The sequence below is a fragment of the Echiichthys vipera genome (genome assembly GCF_963691815.1).
Source record: "Echiichthys vipera genome assembly, chromosome: 19".
Classification (NCBI taxonomy): Eukaryota; Metazoa; Chordata; class Actinopteri; order Perciformes; family Trachinidae; genus Echiichthys; species Echiichthys vipera.
The window spans coordinates 10903142-10927290 of record NC_139844.1 but is presented as its reverse complement, the minus strand read 5'-3'; the positions used below and the strand labels follow the sequence as shown (position 1 = coordinate 10927290).

At 39.8% G+C, this 24149-nt stretch overlaps 1 protein-coding gene across 2 annotated transcripts in view; it reads left to right on the top strand.

The window, feature by feature from the left end:
- Positions 1–24149, top strand: part of otofa (otoferlin a) — a gene marked incomplete at both ends in the record, with an annotated part of 81025 nt that overhangs the window by 26001 nt on the left and 30875 nt on the right. For both annotated transcript variants that reach the window (XM_083934413.1, XM_083934412.1), the window contains 3 exons: positions 9737–9836; positions 13680–13879; positions 23954–24024. In XM_083934413.1, the coding sequence (XP_083790539.1) occupies positions 9737–9836; positions 13680–13879; positions 23954–24024 (371 nt within the window). The remainder of the gene's footprint in view (positions 1–9736; positions 9837–13679; positions 13880–23953; positions 24025–24149) is intronic.

Here is a 24149-nt window from a genome sequence, read left to right as displayed (position 1 = left end):
CCCCTGGAGATGAGGAAAAGTTGGATGACTGCATGATGATTCTTTTTTTTTTTTTTTACAAGAATGCTTTACATCAATTCACACAGTTTAATTGTACAGGATAATACCACCATCAATGTGAGATTACAGCAGACATATCCTATTGTGCCTTTTCCAGATCAGTACAAGAATGACTCATCAAGGCCTCACAGCAACTCATCAGCAATTTCAGTCAGTAATTCTGGGTTTTATTTATGTAATGTTGTAATTCTTCGTGGTAAGTATGGCCCCAAAGAAAAGTCCATTGTGTTGTTTTTTAACTAACAGCTGTTCTTTTCTTAATGAGGTGTTCGTGCATTCACAAAATGTTATAAAGCTGAATTCACAATCACATTTGGTGTATTTGGAAGCAACGTGAAAGTTAAGATGAAGTGTTGGCGATGCCGATTGTTTGTGACACTCCTGCACACCCTACGATTACTGTCAATGAAATGCAGTCTGACTGGGGTTTTATCTAAACGTCCGCTTTGAACAGGCTGAAGTGAGCTGTTGCTTTTATGAAACCGTCATCAAGTGTGGAAATATGATCATATGCTATATGGAAATATGATCATTTCAAATTTAATATATTTGTATTAATAAATAATGTTCACAATAAAAATTTGGAGCAACAATGCAGCAAAGGGTCACAGGTCAAACCTGGGCCTCTGTTTATGGGGCACCCACTCAACCAGAAGAGTTACTGGGCTCCCTTCCCTTATTTTATCTCTAAAATTGGCTTTCAATTTTATTTTAACCAGTTTCAGTAAGTAAGAGATAAGTCTGTTTACAGTCCAACATGAGGCTCTTTAATTATTCTTCCTCTCTTTGTCTTTTTTTTTAGCACTAAATCAATTTATTTTATTCCCATTCTGATTGTCTGTTTATCTTTATTATATTCATTTACCCACAGCTACAGGGCTGCTGGCTTCAAAAGTCTATAATCCACTCAACACGTTGAGACGCAGCCGTTCATTGCAGCTTGGTCTTAAAAAATCTGTTACTCTACAATTACTACTTAGTTAATTAGTTTGGGCTTTCTTACGTCTGAACCTTTGACATGAACATTTATATTTCTGTATTTTGCATTTCAGCAGAAGCAGACATTTTTGTGATTATTTAGAATCTGTATTTTACTGACATTTGATCTAGTACGTTGTAAATCGATTTCATTTAAATTGAATTTGTTATATTTAATTTAAATTGATTTAATGTTTAAATAAATGTTATGAAGCAGCTTTATTTAATTTCATTACTGCACAGGTACTTGACTTTCTGTACTCATCCTGTATTCCTTTTCCATAAACTTTACTATATCATCATCACAATTATATATACCAGTAGCACCCAGACCTTATTGGATCTTTAAACACCAGGCACTGGTTCATGTCAATTCTGCAGTATCAGATGGAAATCTGCTCTTTCTTTCTCTCTCACTTTCTACAGACTGACTTCTAAATAAACCAAATATGGGTCATACGGTGTTTACATATAATTGTTCATGTTTATTTTGTACTTCAACAAAACTGTTGTGAGGCAGGAACAACAACAGCAAGAGCAATGTTACTAATGTACACTGACAGCAAACAGCTTTAATAAAACTCTTAAGTCTTAATAGTTCTTTCTTTTGGTCGTGGTTAAGATTTTAGAGATTTTAATTTTTCTCAGGCACCTTGGCTGATAGAACAGTTTTAAATTCACATCATTCTTACTTCAATACAGTGTGCACATTTCCTCCTGGACAACTTTTCAGGCTCACAAATAGTTTCTTGCTTTTACCCCTGCCATCCTTGTGAATCAATAAACATTTCAGATTCAAGATATTTATTGTCACTCTGGTGACTCTGGTCTCGCTGGGAGGCTTCATTAAAGGAAAACAAATAAACACAATAACAAATATAAGGCAATTAAAATAAGAATATAAAACATTAAATGAAAAAAGATGGTTATATTTTTATATTTTGTAATATAATAGAAGAAGCAACAAAATATATGTATTCAAGGCATATTTGCAGGACACAAGCAGGGCATATTGCACAGGTTGGGTTACACTGTGGTATGTGTGTGTTATCTTCACCCTTGAAGTGAAAGAAATGTTTGTTGTATCTTCTCTTGTTTATATCAATGTGTGTACACCGGTGGGGGGCAGTACTTGGCAGGAGCTTCTCCTTGGCCAAATCACGCACGCACGCACGCACGCACGCACGCACGCACGCACGCACGCACGCACGCACGCACGCACGCACACACGCACCCACGCTTGCACGCACGCACGCACACACACACACACACACACACGCATACATACATACACGTTTCAGCTGTAACATTTGAATTTCACACTGTCCTCCAGATGATTTACCAGCATCTGGGCTGTAGTAGTGCAACCTTGTGAGCTGACAATTGACTTGGAAAAATATTTTACATTTCAAAGCTGTGCTCACCTCTCCTGAAGTTCACCTGAGTCAGAGATTTCGTCATAGTCATGCCTCGATTTGCAAAAGAAACTTGAGGCGCACAAAGTCAAATAAAAGAATAATACAAATTGAAAGGGAAGGGAGCTCTGCATTATAAAGCAGATGAAAGTAAATTGTTTGCACAACTACAATCAATAATGTATGCTGCCTTTTGAAGTGCTAAAAAGTGATCCAGAACATGATAGGCCCTGCTCAGTTCAATAATTCAGCACTTCTACACATGTTACAATGGTTGAAAGGAAACGACAAAGCATTTGCTGGACATGTTGATCAAGACAGGATTATAGTATGATGGGTTAGTGTTTTCAGTGATATTGCTCAGAAGTGCATACGTTTCTCATCTTCAAAGGAAAAGCTGACTGCACAAATCCATTAATGCTCTTACAGATTCTCTTCTTGAGTCACGTCAGCCCTGTAAAGTTGAGCATGGAGTGATTCCGTGGGGAGCCTCGCACACACGCACCTTCACAAAAAGCAAAGCATCTGCCAGCACCCGAAGCGAAGCGCATACTTTTTTCTTTTTTCATAATTGGAATTTAAAGTGAAGTAAAGTTCTTGAAGTCTAAATTTACCTCATTATTAAGTTTTAAAGTACCGCTGACAAATGTAGCCCCACTTTTAAGTGTATTTTGAACCACCACCAGCTCCAGAGGAAAGACAAAGTATAGGAGAGGACAGAGATGGAGATGAAAACAGAGGGACATGGACAAGAAAATGCCTGTGAGAGCTCATATTGACACTAAAAAGCAGCATTTACTGGAGAGAAAAAGGAACTGTTATTGATCACAGCTTAAGACAGGAGAATATCTCAAACGTATATGTCCTCGGACACTGAGGGGACTTTTTGTTACGATGTCTTTCAATGTTCAGTCAGTTGGGTGTATGCTGTAGAGAGCAGATTGATAGCAGGCAATAAACAGCACACTCTTTATTTGTCACAGATACACTGATTCTGCCTTTATTGTTATTCTTTGGCTATACATCTTATAAAATAGTATTATTTTTCATACTGAGGTACAGATTGCTTGTGTATGTTTGTGTCTACTGTTGCCATTCACTCTCTTCTGACTGTCAATGTCTATAGTTGTGATGGGACGTTCACATTGTTGGACATTTTTTCGTGAGCATGCCAAGTGGTAAGCTATTGTTTGTATGCCTTAGTGTTGTGGTGTTATCTCTTCCTGCGGATTTGTATCCAGCCTGGTGATTGTGTGTCTGCTCTTTTTATTGATTGTTGTAGTATTTTATGTATCATGTATTGAAATTAAAAACACAGCTCTATTTTTAGTCTACGTGTTACTAGTGTGTGTGTGTGTGTGTGTGTGTGTGTGTGTGTGTGTGTGTGTGTGTGTGTGTGTGTGTGTGTGTGTGTGTGTGTGTGTGTGTGTGTGTGTGTGTGTGTGTGTGTGTGTGTGTGTGTGTGTGTGTGTGTGGCTAGTTACAATTATAGCAGACATAACATATGGCTGTGGCTCAGGGTGGGTTCTTCTGTGTGGGGCTGATTACTGTGCGAACAACACACTGTTTTGGGGGAAACTCTCTAAATTATTCATCCGCTCTAATTGGCCAGCTGAATGGGGACTGTACTAGGTTTCTTCTCACTGTTATGTTCTACGAAGGATCCTTGGGCAGCACAGAAATGAACCTTATGTCTAATGATCTTATGAAGACTCATGTTGTGTTTCCAACCCTGATAACAAAGGTCCACTTAACCTAAGCAGAGTACTTATTTTAATCTAAATCATGATGATTTTCTGATTGCAGCATTTATTATGTGAGGGTAAAAAATACAATGCATTGACATTATAGCTCAAATTTAGTAAAATTAACTTGAAGTAAGGACTTTGGCTGACATGAGTCATCTATGTTTGTTTGGTTTTCAGGCACTTCTGTTTTTTGGACACATTAATATCCCTGCAGAAAACACTGTGGTACAATTGAGCAGCAAACTGAAAACTGTAGTTATAAACTTGCCAGAGGAAACAGAACTAAACATTTAGCTTCCGAAATAATCAATTGTTCCCTGCGTGTGTGTATATGTGCACAGGGGAGGAGCAGCAGACGGCAGTTTTGCTTCGCACTATGTTATGTCCACATTTTGGAGAATGGACTTGGAATGGACTTGTACTTATATAGCGCCTTTCTAGTCATCTGACTACTCAAGGCGCTTCACAGTGTTTGTCACATTCACACTGATGGCAGTGGACATCTACATACCATCTAATCTGATCTAACCATTCACACCACATTCACACACCCATGCGCAGCACGGGGAGCAATTCAGGGTTCAGTGTCTTGCTCAAGGACACTTCGACATGTGGACTGGGGGGAGATGGGGATCGAACCACCAATCTCTCGATCAGAGGACGACCCACTCTTCCACCAAGCCACAGCCACAACATTTTTTTAAGAATGTAATTACTATTTTTCTCATTCATGATATATTTCACCGATGCTCTTTTAAGCAGAATATTTTTTTTTATGATCGATCCATGGATTAACCATGTTGCTGCTAATCTTACTATAACTAATGCACCCTTTAAATAACAGAAAAAAAACTGCTGCCTCAAGAAAGCAATGCTCAAACAGCACACCTGGCCACACCTGGTTTTATGACCAACTCATCTATGGACAAAAAGATGGGCACAAACAGTGTTGGGAAATTTCACTTTCTACATGAACTTGTTCACAGTTCTTAGTTCATAATTCAAAATGAACTAGTTCATAGTTCTTTTTTCTGTTGTTTCTTGTTGCTGCAAGCTTTTATTTTTCAACCTTATTGCCACAGCCCATATAGAACCACAGACAGCAATTATTTGAACAGTTTTAACTTTAGAAAGATGGGCTTTCCACTTTACTCAAAGGTTGCAGGTCTCCAACAATATACTGTTCCACCAGGTCTTCCAGCCGCGGCTTCAAGATGACAATGGACTGTACGCAGTTAATTAGGGTCGAGGATCTGTCTTGATTGTCTTTTGATTGTTTATTTGCTTGCTCATACCTTGAAATGCCGGGTGCTTCAGTTCAATCTCCTGTTTCAGGTTTGCTGTGGATGTGACTGAAGTGCAGATTTTCTTTTTGAAACCCGGTCGGCAAAGTTTGCACATAAGTGTAAGGTTTTTCCTATCCTCACCCGACTTATCACAAAAAGTGTTTAAATGATCATACGACCCCTCCTTGCTGCTTTGTCGCCTCTGTGCTGTTTTTTGTATTGACGGCTGGTGTTGCCCGATGTGGTGTTTTTTCTGCTACATATTAAGGCCTGTTTACGGTTTGTTTTAGCCTGGGTGTGTTTTAGCCACTCTATACAAATCTGGCAGCCTATTGAACAAAGTTAAACTGAGAGAACGAGTCGTTCACAGACACCAGAATGAACGCGTTCACAAGGCAGTAATACAGTTTGTTCAGTTCACCCAAATATGAACAAGTTCATGAACTATCGTACAGTCAACGCGCTCAGGCACAACACTGGGCACAAGAACATTTGCTACCTACACAACATGGGCACTGGGCATGAAAATGACAACTGCGTTAGTCGGAAACTAGCAATGACAGTTGCACCGCAATGTGTGTGTCTGTAAAAGTTGGATCCAAGGTCTATGCAGCCTTCAGCGTTTAAATTAAAACACAAAGAGAGAACATGTTTATCTTTCCACTAAAGGGCAAGAATAACATTTCCATTCAGCAGGCTGGGTGAATGAATGGCCTGCTAGTCCTCATTCATTTTTGTACTTGTCCTTCAGGGGCATTGATAAGAGTTTAAGAGAACAATTACTGCCTGATGGTAAAATATGTTGAAAACTTTGGAAACTTGGCTGTCTGAAATGTTTGCAGACCTGCTTTACACAGAAGAATCTTTTGAAATATTTTTTCAGTCCTTTTGACGGACTACCGGATAGGTAGCATTCCCTAACTATGATAGATACAATAACAATTTCCCTAAATGGCACACCGAAGTCTTCAAATGTATTGTTAATGGTCCCTATATGACCAAACACCCCTGAATGTGACTTCACACAGGGGAGGTAGTTTTACTCAGGTCATTAAGTGCATTATGTAGGCAGCCATATGGATAATCAAACCAAAGCATTAAGCTGAGTAAAGAGTGGACTCGTAATGTTATAAAGGTCATTTCATACGTGGGTGAAAGTATATATCACGATAGCATGTTTTCTTGTAATTCAATAAATAAATAGTCTATATGAAACCACACGATAGAGCCTGTTTTTGTATAAACCTGTTTGAATGAAATACTTGACAAATGAAAAGTACTGAGTATTTTTTCCATTTTATTTAGAACTTTAGTGCAATATGATTGTGCCAGAAACAATATTCAAAAAATATATGTGATAGAGCTGGGCGGGATGGCCTTTTATATCACAGCGTATAAAAACAATCCTAACATAAATGAGACGTCAGCTGGTATGCATGGCTGCCTAGACTCTCTTGTCACGTCAGATATTATTTGACTTTGCAGTTATTTCTGGGGACAGCTCCAGCCGTGGACAGGACACCAAAAACAGGGACATCTGATAACACAAGCGTAAACACTGAAACATTTGACACTTGTTTTGTCGTTCATTTTGGCAATATATATATTATCATATTACCCAGACATAAGTGTAAAAACATTCTACACAGACATGTAGTTATGTTTGAATCAATGTTTCTCACCACTGTTGTGTACAAAGTAGAGACAACAAAGAGGAAACTATTAACGTGTACGTACGTGTGTGTGTGTGTCTATTGAATTGAAGCTATTATCTACTTCCTTTAAATTGTTTTGAGGAGTGAGCTGGTGGGGCAAAGGCAATATGGCACCTTGTCACTGTCTTTCACAGCACATGTCCATCACCACCCAACCGCAGCAGCCTGTATATGCCTCTATCACTGATACACACTGACCTTCACCCTGTGAGACAGAGTGCTGGAGGTTTTGGTGACTAAAAAAGTACTATTCGTCTGTATTTATTAGAGTTACTGAACAAGTAGAGCACTCAGACTATACAGTACAGTGCCTGTAGAAAGTCATGATACTGTCAGACCCAGGCAGGAAAGAGGCCTCAGTTGCAGATCAACACTGAATTTATTATCTTGACGACAGGGATGTGGCACAGGGAAAAAAGCCACAAACAAAAAAATCACTCCACAGAGGAGGAACAAAACCAAAGTTGTCAGAAAAAGCCAAAGTACAAAATAAAAGCGCTCCACACAGGAGGAAAAAACAAAAGGTTAAGTTAACAAATAAATCTCAAAATAAGATCACTCCGTACGGGAGGAATAAACAAATACAAAGTGAACAAATTAATTAATTAAACAAAGACGCTCCAACCTGGAGGAAAAAACAAAGTCCCAAGTGAATTCAAAAAGGGAAAAACTTACTTGGACAAAAATAAGGAGTACAAAAACCTGAACAATGAAACAAAGATATCAAGAGCATGAACAAGACTGTGGAACAAGACGCTGGATACTTTCGACGCAGGGTACGAAATAAACTGGCAACGAGACAGGGAAAAGACACTGACTATATACACATGAAGGGAGGGGGACCACAGGTGGAAACAATTAAGGATCAGGGGATGACGTCAGTGACACAAGAGGAAGGGCAAGTGACCTGGAACGAGAGGATAGTGATCTTTCAAAATATTACAGGAAATTCAAAAGACAAAAAACCCAAAGACAGGACCAACCTCACCGCGGCGTGACAGATACCCTTTAGAAATAGTCACTTATTTTGTTTTACAGCCTTATTAGTCACATTTTGCCTAACACCATTCAAGTGAAATCGTTTTTACAAAATTTCTGATATTTAATGCAAAAAAAATAAAAACAAGAATAGAAGGGTTGGAAAAGTAATAAGTCCCTTTAGAATAACCATTATTAACATTCTCAGGTATAACCAATCACCTTCCAGATTACACACCAAGGTAACTGGCCTCCACCTGACATCAATTATGGTGGTTATGATACTTCAGAATAAAATCAGCTGTTCCTTGAGGATTTCACTCCTAGCAGTTCATAGTAACACAAATAATTCACCGTGGTTGGAAAGATGCTTTCAAAAGAGCTCTTGATAAAGTTGTCGGTAGGCACAAGTTAGGAGAAGGATATAAAAAGATTTCAAAGGCTTTAACTATCCCTCTGAGGACCGTTCAGAGTATTGTCCAGAAGTGGAGGCATATGGATCCACCCAGACCTGGCCTAGATCGGGCCGCGCCTTCACACTGGATGATGGAGCCAGGAAAAGGTTGATCAGGGAAGCTACCAAGAGGCCCATGGTGACCTTGAAGGAGTTGTAAGTCTTAATGGCAGAGGTTGGTCGATCTGTGCATGTGACAACAAGTTCTACATGTAGGGCAGAGTGGCAACAAAGAAGTCTCTTCTGAAAAATGTCACACTGAGTCTAGTAAAAAGTCATATTGAAGATTCTGATGCCATGTGGCAAAATGTTATATGGTCAGATGAGACCAAAACTGAACTTTTTGGGCTGAACTCCAAGCGTTATGTTCGGTGGAAACCAAACAAAGTACACTACCCAAAACACCCCATCCCTGCAGTGAAGCATGGTGGTGGCAGCAGCATTATGTTGTGGGCGTGTTTCTCTTCAGCAGGGACTGGGCAGTTGGTCAGGATTGAAGGGAAAATGGATGCTGCCAAGTAAACCCAAATTCTTGAGGAAAACCTGCAGCCCTCTGCTAGACACTTGAAAATGGGCAGGTGGTTCACCTTCCAGCAGGATAACGACCCAAAACACACCTCAATAAAAACAACACAGTGGCTAAAGGACAGGAAGGTGAATGTCCCAGAGTGGCCGAGTCAGAGCCCTGACCTGAATCCTACAGGACATGTTTGATGGACTTGAAGAGTGCAGAGACAGATGGCTGTAATTAAAGCAATAGGTGCCTTCACAGAGTATTACATCTGGGGACTCATCACTTTTCCAACCCCGCTATTCTAGTTTTTCATGTTTTATCAATTTTCAGAAATTCTGAAAAAAAAAAAAGAATTCATTGGAATGTTGTAAGGCCAAATGTTTAAATCATGTTGGAAAAAATATGTTATTTTATGTATTATCATTTCAGGTAAAACAAAAAAAAGTGACTACTTCAAAAGGGTGTCACGACTTTCTGTAGGCACTGTAGATTGACCTGGAGGTAAACAGATGGGCAGCAGGACACTGTGTATTGATCTCATTGATTTCTGTTTACGACGAGAGACTCTCTGTTGGTGTTTCCCTGCAGACTGGTGGGGACTTTCTGTATGGTTCTTCAGAAGGTGGCTGAGGAGGGACACCTGGAGCTGACCGACACGCTCATCGACGATAACAACACGTCAATAAAGGTAAAGCTAAATACTGATCTCACATTGGAGTGTCAAACATTAACAAGGGTTTCCCCATTGGGAGGTAAAATGTGTGGAGAGCTTGTTGGTATCTCTGAACTATCTCTGTATAATGAGTAATGCTGGTGGAGAACAAAACAGATCTGAAAGGAAAGTGAATATGGGCATCTTCAAGGAATGCTACATTGCAACATATGTGCTGGATGTGTAAATATATCATTTTCACCATAACAACATGCTGTGCACTGTATATATACACTATGTATATATTTGATTCTATTCATGTTATGTACAAAGTTACAAAATAATTTCCCAGTCTGGGATCATAAAAGTAATTCTATTCTATTCTATTCTATTCTATTCTATTCTATGTTAATATTGTATTTACAGCTTGTTGCATTCGTGGCCAGGTAAATAAATGAATGCAGGTATAACAGCTGGGACCAAACACCATTTACATGAAGCCTCTTCAACCACATTCATCAGAACAAACGCAAAAGCACGTAAAAGCAAATACCTATATTTAAAGTTCAAGTTTGGGCTGAAAAGATTTAATTCAAATAACTTTAATGATACAGAACATATTTGATGTCTTGAAAGGGGAACTTAAAAGGGGACGCTAGATGTCAAAAATAGTTTACAAAAGCTTTAAAAATCTTATTAGTCAGCCATTCTATAGGGGAACATTAAATGGCAAAATCAATCTTCCAATGCGCCTGCAACAGTGGCAATAAGAGAAGTAACAGCCGTCATTTGGCCTATAAATGCACCAGCCGTTAAGACTTGCTCATTAACAAGGATCTGATGGAAATACAACAGTGGGACACATGGCGTTAACATTAATAGGATATTTTTTATTGATTGGAAACAGTGGTGAGGATGCGTGTGGGCATGATTTTGCCAGTGAACACATAATGCAAGACTTAACGTGTGCGCGTGTGTGCATGTGTGTGAGTGTGTGTGTGTATGTGTATGTGTATGTGTATGTGTATGTGTATGTGTATGTGTATGTGTATGTGTATGTGTGTGTGTGTGTGTGTGTGTGTGTGTGTGTGTGTGTGTGTGTGTGTGTGTGTGTGTGTGTGTGTGTGTGTGTGTGTGTGTGTGTGTGTGTGGGCTAGTTACAATTATAGCAGACATAACATATGGCTGTGGCTCAGGGTGGGTTCTTCTGTGTTTCTAGTTTCTTCCTACAGGGATGTACAGTACTGAAATTTTCTTAATTGTGTGTGTGTGTGTGTGTGTGTGTGTGTGTGTGTGTGTGTGTGTGTGTGTGTGTGTGTGTGTGTGTGTGTGTGTGTGTGTGTGTGTGTGTGTAAAGGAAAGCAATACAATAAGATGTGTGAGGCGGAACTTAACCATATGAGATTTTAAAGCACCCCGGGGTGCAGAATTGTGTTAGGGGAGCAGGGAGTGCTGATATGATGTTTCTGAGATGATGACACATAGCATGGGATTGCTTTAGGGCTTACACACACACACACACACACACACACACACACACACACACACACACACACACACACACACACACACACACACACACACACACACACACACAATTAAGAAAATTTCAGTACTGTACATCCCTGTAGGAAGAAACTAAATCCAACACAACCTGAGAGGGACCACTTTGCCTACAACTGTAATGGTGTCGTTGCCATAGTGACAAATCTAACTCCTCGCGGACTACACTGATTGCCTTGCAAGGATGTAAGAAAGAGCGAGAAACATGGAGGGAGAAAGGAGTACGAGAGCCCTGAATATATATTCCCGTCATCCGTCTTTGTCAGTAGAATAAATTGGCTGCTCCGTAATAAAGATGAGATCATTGTCAGGAGGATAATATTTGTCCAAACCCGACTCCCCAGAAGACACCAAAGACAAAGTACAATGTCACCAGGGCTCCTGGCCTGGATTAAACTAACACTCACTGTCAGTCTGAGGTGTCCAAATCCTAGGCAGAAGAGATGAGTTATAGCCCTGTTAAAGTATGCTGTCTAAACAAAATTAAATGGATTGCTTAAGATAAGTTGAGGCAGGTTTGAATTGATATAATTATCCGGGCACAGTGCCACAGTGGGTGGGGTGTTACTGTGTATGTGTGTTAAGATTCATTCATTCATCTTCAGCCGCTTGTGCCTGTCAGGGTCGCGGGGGGCTGAGGCCGAATTCAGCTGACATCGGGCGTGAGGCGGGGAACACCCATGACAGGACATCAGTCTATCGCAGAGCACATAGAGACGAACAGAGACAGACAACCATTCACACCTATGGGCAATTTAGAGTCATCATTAACCTAACATGGGCATGTCTTTGGACTGTGGGAGGAAACCCACGCTGACACGGGGAGAATATGCAAACTCCATAGAGAAGGGCCCCAGCCGGGATTTGAACCAGAAACCCTCTCGCTCTGAGGCGACAGTGCTAACCACCATTTCACCATGTCACCCTATGTGTGTTAAGATGAGCAATTAAAAACAAAAGGCAAAATAATGTTATACACAAGCACAACACATAACTTAACGCATTAACATTCAAGACAATCTGTACAATAGTTGTTTCGGTCTGGACCAAAGTGGAGGACTGACCGACACTGCCATCCCTACAGCCACTCTGCTGGCATGGCTAAAAAGATCATAACACTTAAAACATAACAAGACTTGAAGGACAGAAACACTACATTTGATAGGCCAAATAGAAGTATTTACAAATAGATTTATATGATTTAGTAATTTGAAATGTTTTTGGCAGCTGAAGGGGTAAGAAGTTATGACAGTAGGTGCCTTTCCATTATGGGTCGAATACCCGGAATGAGGCGGGTCTCCTCGCTGAAATGCCCCTAATTTGCATGAAGTGCTCAAGTGGCCGCTTGACCAGCTGTTTGTGTACCCTGTCGGAGAGCAGGGCCTTTTCTCTCCCCTGAGAGAAGCCTGGTTGCTGATTGGATATAACGTGGGATGTGGTAGTACTTGACACCACAACAACACAACCAAGTAGAGTAGACACTTTTATCCAGTAGAGTAGTAGAATGCACACGCAGAAAATGATCTGTGCACGCCGCGCATCTTTGCACGGGCTTGCAGCCGGGTTGGATTCTGACTGATTCTTACCCTCTCTCTCTCTCTCTCTCTCTCTCTCTCTCTCTCTCTCTCTCTCTCTCTCTCACACACACACACACACACACACCATACTGAGCTATTACTGAATAGAGACACACTATACTGTATACCTACTCTAGTCTGCACTGCAGCTTGTCTGTCAACACAGACTTTCACAGCACCCAGAATTTTTAAGGTGGAGTGTTTTCTTTCATGTTACTTCAAATCAAATCAATTCCCCTGTTTCACTGATCATCCTACGATTGAAACCCATTCAGAGTAATACCTCACCTCCGGAGTCCCGTTAATCCCTCTGGGGCCTTTTTTTGTAATGGAAACACTTTTTGTGTGCATGCCCTACAACTTTCCCAGCTACCACATTTTACCCCAATGGAAACGCGACTAGGACTAGGTAAGAGTGCATTTAGCACTTAAGCGCTTTACACACACACACACACACACACACACACACACACACACACACACACACACACACACACACACACACACACACACACACACACACACACACACACACACACACACACACACACACACACACACACACACATATCAGACACATCAGAAGCAGCTGAAAGGTGAATTAATGAGAGTATTTGAATCAATCGGCTCAGCTTTGAAGTGAAATAACTGCACTGTGACCTATATAGAAGTAAAGGTGGATTTAATATCTGATGATAATATATGAGATCATTTTCATCTGCTTCCACTCTGTTTTCAGACCAGCGTTACCATAGAGATCAGATACCAGTCGATGGATGGCACAGTGGGCGTGTGGAGCGATGGGGAGTTCCTGGATGTTCCTGACGACCGTGATGGGATGTTTGCATTTGAAACCGACAGCTTGCTCTCCGGGCAAAGCCACGGGTCAGGGACGTCTCCTGGACGATCTTTACAGGGATCCATACCGACATTCAGGAAGTGAGTCAAACACACAAACTATCTCTATAATAACTTGAATACATTAAGTTACAGTGAATCAGGCTGTGACATGCTGTTGATTTGCTTCTGAATATTAATTTGATGATTCTCCACAAGAGCAAACAAGATGTGTATGCACTTTAGTTTTTAAGAGAGCATTAACATTAACATACAGTGCTTACTGAGGCACACATGAGTGAGAAAACAAATTTAATTCGTTGAGTTTAACGGATCAATTATTCAAACATTTATGAGGCTCCATGCTGTCCGGCTGATGCACCATAAGGTATATCACTATTATGGAGGGGAACATGAACAGACCCTGTGCTAAATGACGGAGGCAGACCTACCAAAGAATGCAGTGGCCAGACACTGATGTCTTAAAACCACATTTTTCTGACGTGAATCAGAATGACACAATGTATATAAATGTATGTAAACAGGAAGCAGATGTGTTCGTAGTCAATATTTGTACAGGTTTGTGCAAAGTTCAAGTTAAGTAAGCAGCACAGTTGAGTGAGGGCTTTGAGTTATGAAGAAGAACAGTCAGCAGTTGTTTTCGATATTTGCAAAAGACATGTTTTGAGTATCGGCTCTCATAATTATCTTGTAAAGTATCAGTTGTACTCTTATGTAACTCCTGCATCCGCAGACTTGTACTGTACTGGTATGCATACAATCAGCTCGGTCACTTTCTTTTGGTCCACTTGGAATCTCACAGACACATAGACTCCCCAAATTTTACACATCAACGTGTGTTTCAAAGTGTTGTGGAGTGCTACTGCATATGTAGAATAAGTTGCTTTAAGCCTTTTGTGGCTCCAGAGTGTGCTGCATCAAGTCTGATCAGTTGCCTCAAGTGTCAGTGGCGGTTGTGGCTGTAGACTGCAAGAAGTTTGAAAATGAAAGGAAATCAATGCTACTAGCATAATTCATCCAAATTCCCAATTGAACTGTCAGCTGTTGAGTTGCATTGTAGGTAATGTAGGTGGCAGGTTTTGAAAAAAAAGAATCTAAGGAATAATAAAGAAGTGTACATAAATATTGCATTTTACAGATGAACCATTTTAGGATTAAAGACTTTTCTCAGCAATTTTCCCACCAGCACTCATAAGGGTTAGAAATAATAAATGGATTTTGTTGAAACTGTGTGGGCGTGGACCTTACATGTCACTTACAACTTTGTCAACAGCTGTAGTACAATGGTCTGTTTATACAGTTAAGGATGCATTGCATGTATAATAGTTCATAATAATAGGCACATATTCCCAGGCTGTACAAGGTTATATAGATTCAATATGAAAAACTGTGAGATTTTGCCCCACAGCACTGCGCAGTTACTTCCTCTGTGGTTTGCTTGTCATGCTTTTGCTGAATAGTATCTGAAATTCTCTGTGGGTTGTATTGATTTCCACTGAGACTATCTGCACAGCCAGACCCCTAAATCCATCACTATACTGCATGTCGAATGGGTTGCACAAAAAACTTGTGCATGTGTGAGGCAGAATGCGGTCAGTTGTGTTTTTTTTGCTTTTGTTTGTTGACACTGAACTGTGTCTTGCAGCATAAAACGAAAAGCTGCTGATGTTAGACTGTGAGCAGCTCAAGGGAAAACAAGAACATTTGACTAATCTGAATTTTAGAGAATCCCACAGGCGTTATATAACAGATACAGTATTTGGATTTACTCAGTCAAGAAAAAAGAAAGTACAGCTTTGGAGAGGTACTGTAAAAGGGTTTAATACAAGTGGAATGAATGTAGTCACCACACTCATGAAGATAAAACTTATATTCACATCCAGTTCATTAGATTTCTTCACCTTTCTTCAGGTGAACAAGTCTCTCCGCCCTTGCTGCTTCACAAGAGCACCATTCTTCTAGTTGCCGTGGTTGCACAGAACTGTCTGTCAGACTTTGTCAAGGGCTGCTGAAAGGCTTTCGTCTGAAAAAAAGTTGAGTTGCTGAGAAAAAGCCAACTAACTTCCAGCCTAGCCAACAAATCCACCTGTAATCCACCTGGTTGCCAGACTGATGGGCTTCTGGGAAGATTTGAATAGCCTTGCCACGTTTCATCAAAATCCCCCTTTATATCCTGAAACAGCTGCTCATTTTATTTCTGGTTGAGGGGTTTTGTGAATTAAACGTCCTAAAGATGTTTCACTGTGTCCTAGACTCTGACACTATGCGGCCAGTATCAGTTGTTCTGATTGTGGTAATGAAGTGTTAATGTGAGCGGGATGATAACCAGGGATGACTCTCTTGTTCCTCCAAGGGAAAAGAGGAGGAGGAGGAGGAGGAGGAGGAGGGGGAGGAAAAAGAGTTGAATGGTGATGATGTAATAAACAGTTAAGCCTCAAGGTATCCTTCCTACACCCTTCCTGGCTGCCTGATTTCCCCACCTTTTGGCTTGTTGTGTCTTTAACTCCTCTTTCATGCTGAAGATGTAATAACTCTCAGCAATGTCACCTCATCAGTAATTTTTTTTCTTTAAGTCGAATACATCTGACATCGTCTAGGGGGAGTTGTGTTTTATCATGTCAGAACTTCGAAAAGTTGTCATCAGCTACCAAAAGTCCTTCAGAGACTTTGAAGTACAAAACTTATAAAGAACAGCAGTTATATATTTCTAAAACACCCGAGAGACATGCAAATATAAACTCCTCTACAACAATGTTGTTCTCACGCTCTAGTATAACTGTTCTGGGTTCACTCAGGAATGCAGAGTGAAAGAACTAACATCTATCTACATGGTACAAAGAGCTCCACCTACTGCTGTCTATATCTGTTACATCACCTGCAACATAAAGGTCATACCTGCTGCTGGGAGCAGAGTTTGTGCTCATTTCAGTTTTCAGTGGGACTTTAATTTCATTATAACTGTACAATATCTATACAAAGGAGTGTAGGTGGTGTGTCAAGTCATATTGGTTCCTCCTCATCACCTTTATTGAGTGAAATTGCACCCAAAGTTGACCCACTGCTACCTCCTTTCTCCAGCTTCTACATCATCTCTGGTTCTGCAGATTGATTTATGGCGGGGCCCATGAAGCATTTATTGCTATCTGCAACACCACAATGAGCCGGCTTTGCAGTGGTTTTGTTATTCCCAATAACTCACACTCTGTGTGGCTTAACTGCCAGTGAAGCTGATCTACTAAATTGGGGATGCAGAAGAGCACATGTTCCAGAGGATCCAGCTATTGTATGATCTGTGGACTTCAAATACTGGGGAAAAAAAACGAACGATGAGATGAAATGGGGTTGCACATTGTGTGTGATCATACTTTAAAACTGGTGCAGCAGGCTAACAAGACAGGTTTTCTTTTTTTATTATAATAACAATAAATTATTTGGTATTGCCTCACTAAAACATATTGCTGTAAATAGTCATTGTGTTTATTCAAACCATTTTAATATGCATGATTCATTTGCATAACATCAAATCGACACTCAAAGGACTTACCTCAGCCCAGGCAAAGCTTCTGTTGAAAGGATCATTTACTGAACCGGTGTTCATTTATTTATTATGATTGTCTGCCAAGAGTGTGATTCATTTGTCCCTCAGTGTAAATGGCTGTTTCTTCAAAGACAGCTCCGGCGGCACATGTTGATAATGTATCGCTAAGGTGCAGGTTTTGCAAGACCTTTTATCTCACTCGTCTTTTTTGCCGTGGATCTGTTCACTGCAGCACTGGCCCCCTGTGGAAACATTCACAACAACAGATGTGTCAGCTAATCAGTTGTCAATTGGATAATTTCTTTCCACAGAGTTTGTTTATTTTTGTCTAAGTGGCTTTAGTTAATCAAATCAGATTTCACAGGGTGCTGTAGTTCAACTTCTTCCATCCAGCTAATAAAGCTATGCTTTCAAAGAAGCTTCCCGTCGCTCTTTATTGTACACTGTTGCAAGCTGTCAGTTTTCAAATGTACAGTACAGGAAGCCCTTGTCAGCAAATGAAAATTCTTCAGATCAGTGAGTCGAGACATTGCTAACACACCACAATCACAGATAAGGCTTTACAGAGCCCATTTCTGTTTAACACGTGGCGATAAGTGCCTTAAAAAGAAAAAAAAGTGTATTTTTTTATCTACACAATCAAGTTTTTCATTACCAATCCTTCATGCTATGTTATAAATCACCTAAAGGATTTGTTGTTCCCCTGCTTTCTTTCTTTCTTCAGAGACAGATGCTGGATTGCAGAAAATATCTTCTGAATTTTAGACATTCCTTGTCTCTTCTTGTGTAGCTGTATTCTCTCAAGGGACTGCTCTGTTTCTCAGCTCTGCTCTTGTGTTAGACTGTGGTTTGCAGTGGTTCTTATCCTCAGACTGTGTGATAGTACAGGGTGTAAATTTGAACACTGAGCGAGTTTGTGAGCTCCTCTTGTTATTTCTCTGTTCCGAGCCCTGATGTGGGAGCAGACAATGATGACATGAAGAGTCATGCCTCTTGGGGGTTAAATCCCAGTTTCTGCATCACCGGTGTTTTGTCCCAGATAGGAGTTAGGATCCAGGAGCTGATCTTCTCATTAGAGATTTTTATTTTATTTACAAGATTACGTAAAAAGAAAATGTCTTTGGAATCCCTAAGAAGTTATCAGGGATGCTGAGAGAAAAAAAAGGAACATTTTGTCTCTGAAAGCCTTCAAAGAATAATCTGAAAACGAAAGTGCATTTTCCAGCTCAGTTGATGCAAGAACAGTGTAAAAAATGCAAGAGTGCTATTTTAAGTGATTATTAAAATTTAAAAAGTATGGGTCATAGAAAAACAGTTGTTGTCCTTCCCTCTTTATTCCCCTCCACCATCCGTCTTCTTTTCTAGTTTCTTTCTTCTTCAGTACGCATTAGGTATATGATGCATCATCCACAGAAACAGAAAACAGTGTAAAATATTGTAGGTATAAGTGTATTTATTCTACAGATAGATGTCCGCACACAATCGAATCAGCCCGTTTTATAATGTTTTGTTTGCACTATGTAGGCCATGAATGCTCAAAGCACTCTTTTTTTTTGAGGTCTTTAAATTTGCATTAGCTTCAAACTATGTGACACTGATGAGTGTAATTTTAAGCAAACATTTGCAAGATCACAGGCAAATAATAATATCAATTAACTCTATTGTAATAAAATGAAGCAGCTACAAAAAAGGAGACAAGACTTTAAAAGAGATGCCAATATCACGATGATAAATAATATTGATGTTCTTTTTATCTGCCACATTGATGTAGAGGTGTCACTACAGTCAAAGTGGAACATTGGAAAAACATCACTTGCTTCCTTGAGCAGCAGAGGATGAAATCTGGCAAGGAAAGAAAGTATAAGAGTGAGCTCAAGCACTGCAGAACATTCAACACGGTTTCAGGACAGAGAGTTCTGGTTTAGTCTTAGAGTTTTCATCCCCCAACCTTGTTATCAGCTAGAGCCGAACTTTGGCTTCAGCCCAGTGGATCCTGGAAACACCGAATTAATGTGCATCCAATCTATGTCTGTGAGAGAGAGCGAGCAGGTGTGTGTAGGATGTCTCACTGAGCTCCATTCACCAGAGCCCCCAGAGCAGAACGTACAGGCAGTATATGTCAATGAATTATTGATCGCTGGCAGGTCTATTTTTTTTTTTTATCTTCCAAATTTATATGAAAACGTGTGCAAAAGGACAAAACACAATCAGGTGAAGAAAACACCTGAAATTCTGGGTATAAATAAAACACAAGCACATTTTGAAACATATTCAACAATTTGACAACACGGAGCATATAATTCAAAGTCACTCTTTTGCCCCTACTGTTTACAGGTGCACTAGCTAAACACACTTCCAATAAAGGTTGAAGACAAGAGTAGGCCATTCAAGTTTTTCCTGCAAGCAAATATTGATATGAAAACGGTATTGGGTAAAACACAAAAACTTACAAAATGTGATTACAAATCGGGAAAATATGAAATGCACTAAACATGTTAAAAGTGAAATCAAAGTTAAAAATAAACAAGACAACTGGATTCATAAAGGTGTAAACTAACTGTCAAATTAGTAACATTGTCCCTAATGACAAGCAACAAAGAATCACGAGTTAAAGAATAATATAAATTCCCCATAGGAAGTACAACATGTTAGTTAATATATAATTAGAATCAGTCAGTTTAACAGTACAATAATGATTTACCTAGAATATTGTGTAATGTAGATATGTTATTAATACCGTAATTTGTAATTTCTGTAGAATATTGGTGAAACAAACTCAAAGGGCAGACAAATCATCATGGAAATTTACATAAATAAATACACATATCGATTTTGTTTACTTGAGGTGAGCTACAGTATATACTTTGTGTTGACTTGTTAACATACCACTCCAAATATGTGACTGCAAAAGTAGATAGTAGTGTAGTTATCATCTTGGAATAATGAGAGAATAAGAAATAACTGTTGTTCTGACATTAACTGAATGCAGCATTATACATATATATCATAACAAAAAAGCTATAAGAAATCAATACTTGTTTGGCTACAGCAGTCCATGTTTGACAATGGGCTTGCAGCAAGTCCAAAGCCATGTCTCTGGAGTTAAAGACACCCGTCCCCTGCTCTCTACCCCACTGCTTGACATGCACAGTAAAGATCAATTCACAACAGTGGGGAATATGTTTCATAAATACTTTGAAACCCTTGTTTCATTGAGGAGATGGAATTCAAGCTGCAAGATACTAACCTTGGGAGTAATTCTGCTTCAGTTAAATAATCTATCTTTGCTGCAATTTACACGTGTAATGGGGAGATGTATTCAGGCTCTCATGTTTTATTGATTATCACACAGTCATACAGTACACTTCAGTTTCAGCTTTAAGTATGTGCATATGCTGCATGAGTTCTCTGTTTTTTTAAATATGCAATAGCTATTCATACAATAATATGGTTATTATCTTTGGACACAGATACAGCCTGCAGTACAAGGCTTGAATGAGCCTCACGTCTTATTCAAGGTGTTTGGTTGTGCAGTGCTTTAGATGTTGGTAGGCACAGATGCATTTGTGATCTTGATTTCAGATCAAAGGAAAGAGAAAATAATAGTCAGTGCTCTACTTCAGCTTCTCAGTAAGTTGACTTTTCTCTGTATTGAGTTTGACATTTTGTGACTGAGCTGAACTTCTAAAGTGAACTGTGAATTTGCATGTTTCGTCATAATTGGAAAACCCACTCGTAAACTTTCTTTGCGTTCTCACTGACTCTTTGAAGGTTACATGTTTTCATTACATTTGCATAGAGGATGAGATGAAAAAAGCAGTGTGCATTTCATTTTAAACTCAGACGTGGCTCCCTGCTGATAGTTTTTGTCTCTGATGTTTGTCCTTGTAGTCACTCATAACTCAGCTCAGCAAAGCTACAATTTTCTCATGAGTCTCTTCTATTTTTAGCATAAAACAACAGTTCTTGTGCAGAAGATGCTGGCACATCACTGTCTTTACCTGCTACAGTATAACTCCGTGGCTTTCTGCCTACAACTGCTCAGACAACAACCTATGTTTATGTTTCCTGATATGTCGCGACGTGCGTGTGTAAGTTAAGGTTAAACATTTATTTTCAGATTAAAACAATTAAATTTGATTTACAGTGCCAAATCATGACAAATATATAATCTCAAGGCACTTTTCATATAGAGTAGATCAAGAGCACAGTCTATTATTTATTTATTATTTGCAGAGACCCAACAATTCCCCCATGAGCAATAGCAAATAGCAGTAATATTGCACATCTCTACGGTGGGCGGACATCTGCCTTTACCGGTTGGGGTGGACAGAGAGAAACAGAGAGACCCAGAGATGAACAGCAACCACATATTTAACAATAATGACTATGATGAGAATAGGAATATGACTCATGATAGTTGGCGGCAGATACTGGAATGATATGAATAGCAAAAGTAATAGCAGTAATGATAATAGGCCCTAAAACAAGTCTTTTTATTTACAGACATTATTATAATTATGTTAAGGTAAGTTTGGTGTCCCTGTAAGTAAGCCCAGTTCAGACCAAAGATTCACAACAAGACAAGTAGAAACTAGCCACTACTCGCGATGTGCTGGTCTGCAACATTCTGAAAACGCGTCTTATTCATTGTATTGCACGCTCGACCCTCTCTCTCTCTCTCTCGTCTCTTTCTCTCTCTCTCTCTCTCTCGCGCGGCCGTAACAATTTGTAGGTGACTTGACCGGTGGCCTTTGCTCAGACTTGATTGGCTGTTGCTAGAGGGGACGTGACCTACGTTCTAAAACCAGCTGCCTGCGATTTGACAAGTTGAGTTTCAGGCGACAACAGCAAATGTTTACGGTTGAGTGTGGCTGCAGCAGTGTACAATATTATTTCCACTTTGTCATTAAAAGAGCTTTTCCCCCAGGTGTTTAAAGGTGACTTTGGTCTCCTCTGGTGGTAGTTTTACTCACCGAGGAAATAACACACTTGCATTTGCATATTCGCAAACACTGAGTTGATGCTTAAAACGAGTTGATCAAACATCTTCAGTGTTTTTTGTTAGTGAAATATTATTTAACTTCCATGTAAGTTTTTATAAACTCTGGAGGCTCTCCAGACTTCAACAACAATCTTTTTGGGTGGTGAACAGAGCCCAACCCACTCCTCCAATCCGTCCCCTCTTCTTCCTCCTCCCTCTGTGTCTCCAGCCATGTACCTCCACCTCTTTCTCTCTCTCCCTCCCCTCCTCTCTCCTGCATCATCCACTCATCTGGCCAACTGTTAACCTTACCTGACTGGTCTGGAGGATCTGCACCTGACAGGTGAAGAATATGGAAATATAGTTCATAATCAAAGGAAGCTCAGGGAGGAATTTAGTTGGGGGCAGATTTATGGTCATCTGACTTCTGCGGAGTTGAGTAGGATCAGTGGTGTCTTTCATGTGGTATGTCTGAAACACTTTTTATGTGTATGTGTCTTTGTCTATTATGGTAGTTTATTGTTGAATCATAGATTGAATGAGACAAGGAGGTGGACTGGATAACTGGAATCCACTATCAATAAATAGTTTTTCCAATAAGTTGATTTAATTGTATAGTTTAGTCTTGAATGCATTTAAAAAAGTCCAATTTGACTTTTTAAATGCTTTTCTGTGGAGTGATTTATTAATTATCTAATTGTTTCAGCGTTTTACAGTTAATAGATGTTGCGTTCAAAGGTATTTCCCAAGGTGTTTTTCATGTGATTTTCATGTGTGCACTGATAATTCACTAAACGTGCACATTTACTGGAAATACACTACGCTGTATGCTGTAGACATGACAGGCTGAGAATCTAAGCAGCCCTTTTTCAAGTGTGACTGGCCTTGATTTGATTTGACTGGATTTTTTTACTCTGTCTCTCTTTCTATTCCTATCTTCGTTCCTCCAGGCTTTTACTTTGAAATCACTCTTGGTGCTCAAACGAGACGTACAACCATCCACTCTTCCTTATTCCATGAAGTGAGGTTGGAAGTTGCTTCTAGAATAATGGGGGGATCAAAGCAGAAACTAAACTCTGATACACTCGACTCTGAATGCTCACGGAAACAAAAGGAAAACCTACCTATGTTCATTCATTTTGCGACATGTATCCATATCCGCAGCAAATTAGACGGTCACACTCATTTTTAATTATTAAGGCCCCTCATTTGTCGTCCTGCTGATGACATCACTAGCTCTTTGTTGTCGTGGTGACATGTGAGCCAGATAATATCAATGTGGAGACACTGGATACTCTTGTTTTGTGATTGAGGGTCTGGAGAATTGGTGGTGGGGAGCAGAGGGGGAGGGGGACTAAATCAGCTGGAATTAAATGTCTAGCCAAGTCACAAAGATGTCCATGATGTATGTTATGGTGTTGGGTTGCCTTTTGATTATGCCAGCGAGTCGGCTGTGGGGTTTTCTGCTCTAGTCAAGCTCAGTACTTAATGCCAATCAGTTCCTCCTTTGGGTCTGAGTACTACTGATAGAGAGTGAACTTAATGAGAGTATGAAGTATGAAAAGATTCACTTTCATGATATCAGTTCTCTCTCCTTTCTCCTCCCATCTAATGTCTCTTTCTCCTCCACCAGAGCAGGGAAGGGAGTTTTCTCAGCCATGAAGCTCGGAAAGATCAAGAGCTCTAGGGACGATCACAGGAAAGGTAAAATAACACTCAAGATTCAAGACACAAGACCCATTCCACACAGAATTACCCAATTAACTTTATCATTGAAATTGTTAATTCAACACTATCAATCGAGAAGACATTACCTTAATGTCCTCAGT